The sequence below is a fragment of the Sinocyclocheilus anshuiensis genome, unplaced genomic scaffold (assembly GCF_001515605.1).
Source record: "Sinocyclocheilus anshuiensis isolate Anshui unplaced genomic scaffold, SAMN03320099.WGS_v1.1 scaffold214, whole genome shotgun sequence".
Classification (NCBI taxonomy): Eukaryota; Metazoa; Chordata; class Actinopteri; order Cypriniformes; family Cyprinidae; genus Sinocyclocheilus; species Sinocyclocheilus anshuiensis.
In genome coordinates, this window is record NW_015544136.1 from 821,473 (window position 1) to 832,473 (window position 11,001).

Consider the following 11,001-nt stretch of genomic DNA (forward strand, 5'->3'; position numbering starts at 1 on the left):
GGTTCATATATGAAGTTTAAGTTAATTCATTACAGATATTCTGCTTGGATCAATAAGGATTTGGATTGGACCTTGCATTTCTTTTAACATTTATATACATTTGTGGTTTTTATATATGAAACCTTTAGAAACCCATTACAATTGTTCACACTAATGTTAAAGGTAAGTGCAGAAAGGTTGTGGTAACTCATTTATCTGCACTGTAATGACCTAGATAAAGGTTCACTCGGGTAAAACCACCAGAAACCGTGTGAAAGAAAGCTAAAGACCACTAATGGTAGATAAAAGCAAAAAAAAAAAAAAAAAAAAACTACAGGCATGTTCTTTGAGTTAATTGGAAAGGCACAGCTATACAGTCTATACTGACGCCTAGCGGCCATAATGCTGCAGCACGCAAATTCGGAAGAATTTGGTTACCAAATACATTTAAAAAAAAAGTTGTGCTATTCGCCGTTAACCGTTGTTAATTTACTCCGTTCCACAGTAAGTTATTCGTCTCGTCATGTGGTCTGAACACCAGGCGACCCGCGCCATGTAAATTAAAACCGCTTTCATTTGGCTCCTGAAGTGTTCATGATTGTATACAGATTTTTCAATAAGCTATTGTTTTTTTTTTCACGTGAAACTTTTTACCTAAGAAAAAAAATTACATTGTACCTTTAAGAATATCTAGTGTTTATAACGCGTTGCGTGCACTTAATTATGAATTAATCTAAGGGGGACAGGAGACCAAAAGAGTCATTTTACAAAAAACAAAGGACACAGAAAGCAGTTTAATACGGACTTTATTTCCAAATTCACGTTTACAGCAAGGAGTATCAGTGTAAACCAATTAATAAAACACATTACGATAAAGACAATCACAACTCTCAAGCTAGAATGAAGAACTGCGATGAGAAGAGCAGAGGCGGGAAATTAAACGGAGGAGAGAGATAGAGAGAGACCTCGCGACCGGTCAACAGATTACAGAACCGTCTGAAACAGCTAAAGGGTAGAATTACTTAAAAGGCCTTATCCAGTGCCATTTTTAAACATTTTATCTGATAATTCTGTTCTTCAGCTTAACCCACACGTCGAAATGCTCAGGTTTAAGTTAGCAGCATGCTGTTCAAAGGACGGCCAATGTTGGGTTTACAGCAATCCGTCTAAAGCGTCTCACAGGGTCATGTGAGATATATGTGGCACTAGGCAAATCCTTTACTGATATTGTGGATTCTGGATGCAAATTTCCCCCTATTTTACCTAATATTATATACCCCTTTCTAAACGCAAGATATACATCTAAATGAGTAATGTAGTTTGTGTAAAGGCAGCTCTTCTGTCAAATCAGTGCATTCACTTTCAAATGAGCATAAAGCTGCAATGCACTGCGGATATTAAATAAAAAGCTTAGTGTCAGACCCAAATCAGATCATCTGAACACATTCGTACATCTTTAACATCGTCCACACAATACTATTAGAAAAAAAGAGTGCAACATAAACCTGGATTTTAGCAGGTAGCTTCATTCCTTCAGTCTTCCTCCACTTTTTTTTCCCTCTTTCTTTGCATGTTTTAAGATGAGTTAAACGCTCTAGTAAAGGTAGTTTTCTAAACAGTTGGACGGGGATGTGGTGACTGGTTACTATATTCAAGACCATGGGTGAAGTCCATTGCATGCTGGGAATGTGCAGCGTGTGAGCGTTGTGGTTTGGATTGATGACTATATTGAAGGCTTTAGTACTGAGGGGAGCTTGACTAACGTGTTAAATGTCCTGCTCTGTGAATCAACTCTGTACATGACTGAATCCATCTTAGACCACAGAGAATCTTTAAAACAGATAGTTGTTTTCTCAAATGCAGCTGATGGACACCGGGAGGCACTTTTCAGCTGTCTGTTCCCAATATGAGATTTCCCGATATGATGTTAGTTATTTTATTGAGTGCTTTGAAATCCTCATGTCCTTTGCTTTGGTCCATACACATTCTTTGGAACAGCATTTTATACGCAGAAGCTGAAATCCATCAATACAGAAGCATCGTGACCATACAGAGATGAGTTAAAGGAAACAATGAGAGAATGTACAGAGTGATATCAGTTTGATGGGGCTTGTGCAGGGCAAACTACTTCAGAGCTCAACAATAAGGATGACAATGTGATCCGGGGCCTGTTTAAGGCCGTCACTACATCTTATATTTGGTCTCATAAAACGTATTAATCATAGCAATCATTTTTGTTTTGAAAACTGAAACTTCAAGCGATGTATTGGATGCACTGAAATGGTTGTCATTAATTAGTAGATATTATCAGTAAGGTTTTGCGTTATATGACATTTATGTTTCCCTCCCCCAAAGCTGTGTAAAAATTAATCTTTCATGGAGTTACATTTTTAATTATTTGCATTAAATAATTGTAAATAGATCATCTCTAATTTTTTAAGACAAAATGTTGCTAAAAATAAAATTAATATATTTTTTTATATTTTCCAACAAGAGCTATACGCCAAATGTCATAGCTTTCATGGCGTTACATTTCTAATTACTTGCATTAAATCATTTTAAAAAGACAATCTCAAATTAAAATGTATGTTATATATTTTTAGACACAACATGTTATATAACTGTCCAGATAGACAAAAATCCTTAATGTTGAGCCCTGTACTACAACAGCTTTATCTCAAAGTTTTGTATGATTTTTGTAAATTGACATTTGCTTTCTTCTCTGTCAAGAGTCACTAGAGGCCAAGCCAGAAGATGTCATACAGCGATGCAACTTCCAGTGCAATCGAGGACCGATAAGCCTTGAGAATTTGCTGTGGTGATGAATGAGGATGTGCCGTTTTAAAGAATTCACAGACAAAGTCTGGTACAGAAATATCTAATTTATGATATTAGAATTACAGCATCCCAAACAGATCTGAATAATGATTTATCAAAGTCTTTACTGTTTTATTTTGGACCAAACACACAATTGAGGTGTTTAGTGAATTTAACAGCTTTTATTAAGGAACAAAACATGCACTATAGTGATCGCTAATGTGTTTGATTTAAATAATTATATAGCAGGCCACTACTGCTGTTAAATGTGTCCACTACAGCCTGATTGCCTCAAGTTTTACCTAAGAGCGTTTGAAATGTTTCTGTCCTATCAAATTCACAGCCAGTATCATTAACTGCACCTTTCCAAACCATGTAGCTTGTTTGCCTTCCCTACTGCTGCATGTCAAAACAGGAGTGCATAAGTTATGGTAAATAAAAACATTCACAATAAGGCAACGAAGCAAATACAGCTTTGAAAGCAAATGTCATTGTTGTTTCTTTTAAAAAATGGGGTATTAAACAAACAAAATCAGGCTACTCAGTGCTGTAAATGACCATTTGGATCAATACACCACCAGCTCCTTTTAAATTGTAATTTTTTCTTTTGATGATACTAAGCCAATAACATCAATACCTGTCTCTCCGTGCCAGGAGGCAAAAATTATTTCACAAGCAGACAAGCCGCTGGGACAACCTTGAGTTAGGAGAAATCCGACAAGCACCTTATTTGAAAGGACTGAAGGAGAAACATTTGTAACTTTTTTTCAGTTGCCGACACGCTTCGGCTGGCAGCTCACAGGCCTTGTTTAGCGAGGGAGGCCGACACCTGATCAGCTAGCGTGGACAGCTGCGGGGAGTCGGTCATGTTGATGCTGCCGGAGGAAGACACGTTGCTGAGGCGGCGGGGCGATCCATCCGTGGAAATGTCGGGGGACCGGCACACGATATCAGCGCCGTGGTCGGTGCGCGCTTTGGCTTGCTCTCGGAAATTTAGCTTGTGGCTCTCAATCTGAAGGAAGAAAAATTTGGATTAAATTGGATGGATATGAACAATTGTCAGGTTTTGTAAGATAATACATACATGCATAAAATAAAATTAAAAGTCGTATGTATTGTTTGGGGTTACTAAGATTTTGTATTTAGTTTATCACCAAGGCTGCATTTGTTTGATCAAATACACACTAAAACAGTAATATTAGAAATATTACGATCCTTATTTTAATATATTTTGAAATGTAGGCCTAATTTAATTTATTTTTATCAGCCATTTCTCCAGTCTTCAGTGTCACATGATCCTTCAGAAGTCATTCTAATATGCTGATGTACTGCCCTATAAATAATTTCTATTATTATCAGTGATGAAAACAAGTGTGCTTTTTGTGGAAACCATGCTTTTTTTTATTTAGGATTACTTGATAGAAAATAAAAAAGGCATTTATTTGAAATATATTTGTAGCATCTTCACTATCACTTGTGATCAATTTAATGTCCTTACGAATAAAAGTTTTAATTTCTTTAAAAAAAAAGAAAAAAAAAAGTAAAATGGTTTTGAGTGGTAATGTGTTATAATCTGCTATCCCCGTTTTATTTTCAGAGACAGCTGAAGGTCATACAGTAAGGCTGCCCGCTAGTGGACTTACATGGACAACATGATGCAATATGGTAAGGTGGGGCTTGTACACTTATAAAGCTGCAGCACTAGTCTTCTTATAGTGATTTGCATATACCTTTTAAACCCATTTTAATAAGCATAGTTATATTTGCTCATATGAGCGGGACCAGAAATATACAAAAACATTTATTATAAAGATAATGCACAATTGAATTGAAATAAGACTTATTACAGTGCTGACAAAATTATTCCTAGCACAGGACATAAAAACCATGACACCATAAACTGACACTTCATAATTGCTGTGATATACTTACTGAGGCCCTCTGACTTAACCAGACTGTTCCCTTCAGAGGGAAGGTCAGAGGTCATGTCACCACCATTAGAGTGAACAGCATCCCCATTAGAGGAAGCATTTGCGGCCTGCGGCTCTGCTTCCTTCCCCTTCTCCCTCTACAGCGTGGACGCCACATAGTTCACAGGGTTATGGGTAAACAAAACAAAATGGGTTGGGATGCAAATTATGAAATGAGGTTATGAAGGGATAAAACACACTCACACTAGAGGGAATGCTGGGAGATGGGGTAAAGCTGTCTCAACACTTATCAAATATTTCCAAGTAAGAGTGCCGAGCTACTCTATCATCATCTTCCTTTGGATCAAATAATAATGTCCATCAATAAGTTAAGAGCAAAAACAGTTTGATCAGAAGACTAAAGTGAATCCATATTTACGATGTACTGTATCTAGTGCTAGACTAAAAAATAAATACATTTAAACATGTCACCACCCACCATAAAGCATTCTTCCCATTTCACAACAATTAAGTTGATTCAACCTTACAAGTGGACCAACTTAAAGTATGACATTTGAATGAATTCTATGAGAGTTCTACTGATTCATTCAAAACTTTCATCTGAGATCCAAGATCCATGATTTTACATAAGCTTCTTATCTTTAAAGTGCTGCAAATAGTTCGCAGATCAGCACTCCTACTTGATTCCTGAATGTTTCTGAATGTGAACGCATGAAAGCAGCAGCACAACACAGGAGCAGCAGATCACTGAATGGAAGAATGGTTAGCACTAAGCAAGGGAGCACTAGAAAATGCAGTGATCTTAAAAATGATTGAAAATGTGCTCAGTAGAGAGAGAAGATGAAGGAGAGCAAGACACTCAGCTTCTATCATCCAGTAAATCCTCTGCAGTACGTTTATTTCATTTGTTACATATATAAAATCATCCTACATCATTCATTTAATACATAATTATAAGTAATTCATTAGAACTTATAATATTAAAGGTGCTGTATGTAAGTTTTTGACTCTACTAAAGCATAAAAATACCATAATATCTTTGCAGAAATTTAAGAAACATGCTAAGTTAACATATTTGTTTATCTGAAAAACAATGCTACAGTCAGTTATTCTCCTTTGAAAATGTGCGTTCCGGGCCGGAATGTCGGTCTGTTTTGGTTTTTGAAACCCGCCCACTGTCAGTTTACCCATTGTATTTCGGCACCCCGGGTTGCCAGTTGGCGGAAAACACAGCGTATTTCATTTCATTCATCGTCAAGTGCGCTCGTTCCTGTTGGTGTGGTCAATCTGGCAACCTGCGTGTGCGTCAAGTCTGAGGAGGAGCCGGATGAAAATAACCCTCTCCAATATTTTGAATTTGGACTGCAATACCTAGTTCAACCACTCAATCCTACATACAGCACCCTTAAATGAAATACCTTTATAGACTTTGGTTTTGTGTTGAGACTACATTCATTCAGATTTAATGAGGCAAGGCTTCATAAAGCTACAGATATTTTCATTTACTCACTCTAATGTCATATGATTTTCTCCCTTTAGTGGAACACAAAGTAATTCTGCATGTCCTGGCTGTCTTTGAAGCCCGACAGCCCCCATTCACTTTCATTAAATGAGAAGAGGAGCCAAAACATTCTGCTAAACGTCTACTTTTGTGTTCCATGGAAGCCATAAAGTCATGCAGGTTTGGAACAACATGAAGCGAGTAAATACAGACCGAGTTTAAGATTTTGGATGAAATAAACATTTATAAAACATTTTACAAATAAATAATGGACCACGGGATAACATTTGCTCTAGATTAGGTGCAGAACAGTAGATCTTTTAAAGGCATCTCAAAGAAGTTGGCAAAAATATGTGCAAAAGAAATACATTGAAGTCTGCCAAGCAGGAGGAAGCATGCTGACCATAGCAAGATCTAACATGAAGGAAACTCAAGTGAGTATTACAGATAAAAGTAGATAAAAGCGTAACACTGTTGTCTTACGCATTTGTATTATTGTGAATTAATTCTACATCCAAATGACAAATAATTCAACATAGTATTGCACATTTCTGACTCATGGTGTTGTGTTTAATAAAGTCAAGAACATACCTTCTTCTGTCCACCCTTAGGAACATGTCCAATGTTCTCCAGAGATCCAACCTTTGACTGGGCTTTGAAGTCCAACTTCTCAGATTTGATCTCCACATTTCCACCTCCTAAAATGCAGATAAAAGTGTACAACTTCTGTTTAAATAAAACCTTTCCCATTTGTTTTTAGTTTACTGGAGGTGAAGATAAAGTTAGGGATGGCGCTTCCATTCCAATAAGGTACAGTAAATAAAATGTAAAAAATTGTACATTATAAAACTTGCATAAACAATGAATAAGCAATGTTGGTTGTCGTGTTTGGCCTAAAAATGCCTAATGGCATTTTTTATACTATTTTTCTTCATATCTGACTGAAATATCACCTGGTTTGTGATGAATGTTGCCCTTGGAGTCACACTTTGATTGGACGTTGCTTAGGTCGATCTTTTTGTGCACTATCTGAACCTGAAGCAAGAGGAACAAATAGAGTCAGTTATCAACCAGAGCATTTGGGAAGGAAATGAACCGCATGCTCAGGCACCTGAGGAGCTGATGATCTGGAGTAGGAAAATGACCATTATTCACAACAAAAAGGGTTCATGGGACAAAGAAACTTGCTTCCATTTATAGGCCACCACAAAATAGATATAAATCCAATTTACTATACCTACACTTCATGCAAATGTAATGGAGTGACGTATTTCAATTTTGGAGGAGTAAAGTGTGTGCATATAGACTGGGTTGACGTCACAATACGTCTGAATCTGTCTGAATACGTCTTGAAGGGTATTTAGAATTGAGTAAATACCCTTTCAAACAAGAATTAAGACATGAAAATTTTCCTCTCTGTCCCAAATACTGAGCCAGAAAAGAGATTCACTCAATATTTTAGTCAAAGGCACCCAAGGGCTTATAGAGGGAAGAGACTGTAATGCAACAATGCATGTTATATCTGATTTACTGTCTCAGGAGAAATTCAGATATAACTAGATTTACTTCTGAAGGCAATACCAGCACTTGTAAGGCAACAAAACAGCATCTTTGGTAAAATGATCCAGAATAGAAGAGAAAAAAAGTAGCACACCTAAGGATGAAATTATCTACAAAGCAATGTCTGAATTGAGTAAGTAGTTGTTAAGTAGTTCAAGGTGATAAGAGTTGCAAAAAAGTGTGAGGAAGAAAAATTAGGTATTTGAATACAGATTAATGGATTTGAATTTGCCTTGCAAGCACTGTAATGATGCACATGCTCAGTTTCAAGCACTCAAGTGAAGATCCATATCCCTTGGAGTTTTGTTTCTGCATATCTGACTACCTGAGACCCCTTCACAATCTTCACCTGCAGAGGAATTTATGGTACATGCATGCAGTCTACACAGCAGCACATCTGCAACGCAGCAACATCAGTCAGCAATCCGGGTGCATCACCAAGAGGAACCAGGAGGAACACCAGGTAAGAGGAGATACCAACACTGGGGATTCAGGCAAATTAATTGAACCTAGTTTTTGCAAAGGCATTTAGATGGATGTCTTGCCCAAATGCATTGCCAGTGCAGGCATGCCGCAGTCCCTGGACTAGCCAAACCTTCAAAAAAAAAAAACTCTGGCACCTTATAGCGCAGCTCATAGCTAAAGCCATCAGTCAGTTCACATTGTATTTGTTTTGTTTCATCTCTTGAAAGATCAACAGGAACGTAAAATATATTAATAAAGTTGGTTGCACTTTTTTACAGTACATGTACTTATGTATACATACAATGTACTTACCAAAGTCGTTGTTTTGCAAGTCACAAGTAAGTCTCGAGTCTTTGCATTCAATTCTCGAGTCAAGTCCCGAGTCAAGACAGACAAGTCCCAAGTCAAGTCCCGAGTCAAGACAGACAAGTCCCAAGTCAAGTCCCATAGTTCAATTTCATGTGAGATGGGTGCCCTTAGTAAAACTACTCAAATTCAGTTTAGGGATTGTGCCAAAATAGGACAAGCAGTGAAAAAAACAAACAAAAAAAAAAAACATTTTATTAGTAACAGAATAGCTAAAACAAAAGAATTTCATAGAAATACAGCTGCAACATACTTTGCATGTGTGCTTAAGAATATATGCTTCTGGTGTTATATCTAAGCCAATGAGCCATTATTTGGAACCTCAAGGCGGAGATAGCTATATACGAATCATGTCTTTTTTTTTCTTATCTCGGTTCTTTTGTCGTAAGATATGCTATTACTCCATTAATTTATACTAGCATATACTGTATAGCCAGCGCTCCCTGAACACAGTCTCTGGCTTTTTGTCAGTCAAGCGCAAGCACGCAGGGACGCGTCTAGAGTAATAACGACTCTGATCTGATCATAAAGTCTTTCCGAGTCACAGGGCTCAAGTCCAAGTCAAGTCTCGAGTCATTGCTGTCAAAGTCTAAATCGAGTCTCAAGAGTCATGTGACTCGAGTCCACACCCCTGGTACTTACCCAAGAAAGTGATGGGTAATATAAGGTAACTAAATGGGTTAAGATTATGAGCTTCATGGTTTGTATTACCCAGTTATTGTATTCACTTTAATAAGTACATAGCATGTACATGTAGAACACGGCTGTAAAATAAAGTGCTAGCATAAGGTTAATATGCTAAAATTTAAGATTATTGTATTTGGATTATAATAGTACAATAAATTTATAGCAAGTAATAAATAAGCAATTAAGTAATAATTTGGATTATTACATCTTGGATGTTCAGGCTCAGTAGTAAGTTAAAAATAAGTGAATTAATTTTAATCTAATTTAATCTAACAGTTTAAAAACAATTATTTAATACTGTCTTTTGGCTGTGTGGGTGTTTAGCAGATAATACTTGACTTGTTGATGGAGAGCTACTTAAAAGCTTTGACTGTGGGTATGTGTGTCAGGGTTTCATTAGTTACAAAAGGTGACTATTCACCTTGAGTGTGCAGAACTGTCTTTAAAAGCTTTGCATACTTAAAGGGATAGTTCACCCAAAAATGAAAATTCTGTCATTAATTACTCACATCGTGTTGTTTCAATGCCCTAAGACTTTCGTTCATCTTCAGAACAGAACCGAAGATATTTTAAATGAAATCAGAAAGGTTTCTGTTCCTCCACTGACAGCCTTTTTTTAAACGGCGTTTTAAAATGAAAACGATCCTCATCTACATTTGCATTTTTACTGTGTTTCAGAAACGTTCTCCGTTTACACTATACAACCGAAAACACATGTCACATGACCATTCATGCAGGTACAACAATGAGCATGATGTTATTGTTTACATGGTCGTCAAGCATACGCAGAGCGAATGTGGGCAGTCACGCCATCGTTTTCAAAAGTCTCAGTTTTGATCCGTTTACACTGAAATGCAACCTCTGAGTTTTCAAACTAAAACGGGGTCTGCAACATTTTCAAAAGTCTCAGTTTTTGAGGGTCGAAAATGCCAGGGTAGTGTAAATGACAGGCGTAACCAGGGTTTGAAATTAACCTTTTCACTCACCAGCCAATTTGGCTACTAAATTTTTAAGTTACCGGCCATTCATAATTTCTACTAGCCAAAAAAATTAAACTCAGTATAAGCATTGATTTTGTGCTAGAACATAGGAAATTCACTGCTAATAAATGCTGTCATCCTTTCCTCACCCTCATGTCTTTCCAAACCTGAATGACTTACTTTCTTCTGTAAAACACAAAAGATATTTTATAGAATGTGCCACATCCGCCGCATCACCGATTATAATGGGTTCTATAGTATTTTGTCGCATCTGGTGTAGACACGGTACACGGTGTCAGGCATTTTTTGACTTTTCGTTATTGCTTCAATGCAAAGGAAACCAGTGCGCCCGCTTTAACGCGCATGCACCGGGTAGCACCGCTTCACACTTTTGGAGTACTTGCTTTTTGCAGTTTCGCGTGGTTCGCGTGGGAAAAACAGCGCCTAATATAAGGTCTCCCTCGCTTCGGCGATCGGCCCACCGGGAATGTCCCGGTGCTCCCGATGGCCAGTAGCTACATCGCTGGGTATGTTCAAGTAAGCTAGATATGCCCAGATGATGCGCAATTAGGCTTATTTAATATATTATGATGAGTCTCGAGTTCAGTATTTACACTAAATCTGTGCAGATTTGGCTTACATGAACTTCCTCAAGAAATTAATTAGTAAACATAATTTACGAAAAGTAACCCGCCAAATTGGCTAGTGATTTGAC

At 37.3% G+C, this 11,001-nt stretch overlaps 1 protein-coding gene across 9 annotated transcripts in view; it reads right to left on the minus strand.

Annotated features, from left to right (window-relative positions):
• Positions 1–768: 768 nt before the first annotated feature.
• Positions 769–11,001, minus strand: part of LOC107694967 (microtubule-associated protein tau-like) — a 54,528-nt gene continuing 44,295 nt past the window's right edge. For 8 of the 9 annotated variants that reach the window (XM_016494706.1, XM_016494699.1, XM_016494707.1 and 5 more), the window contains 3 exons: positions 7,182–7,263; positions 6,820–6,926; positions 769–3,808 (listed from right to left, as the gene is read on the minus strand). In XM_016494706.1, the coding sequence (XP_016350192.1) occupies positions 3,593–3,808; positions 6,820–6,926; positions 7,182–7,263 (405 nt within the window). In that variant the 3' untranslated portion in view covers positions 769–3,592. Of the gene's footprint in view, positions 3,809–4,728; positions 4,865–6,819; positions 6,927–7,181; positions 7,264–11,001 lie in introns of all 9 variants that reach the window. The other variant, XM_016494704.1, reaches the window with a different exon arrangement.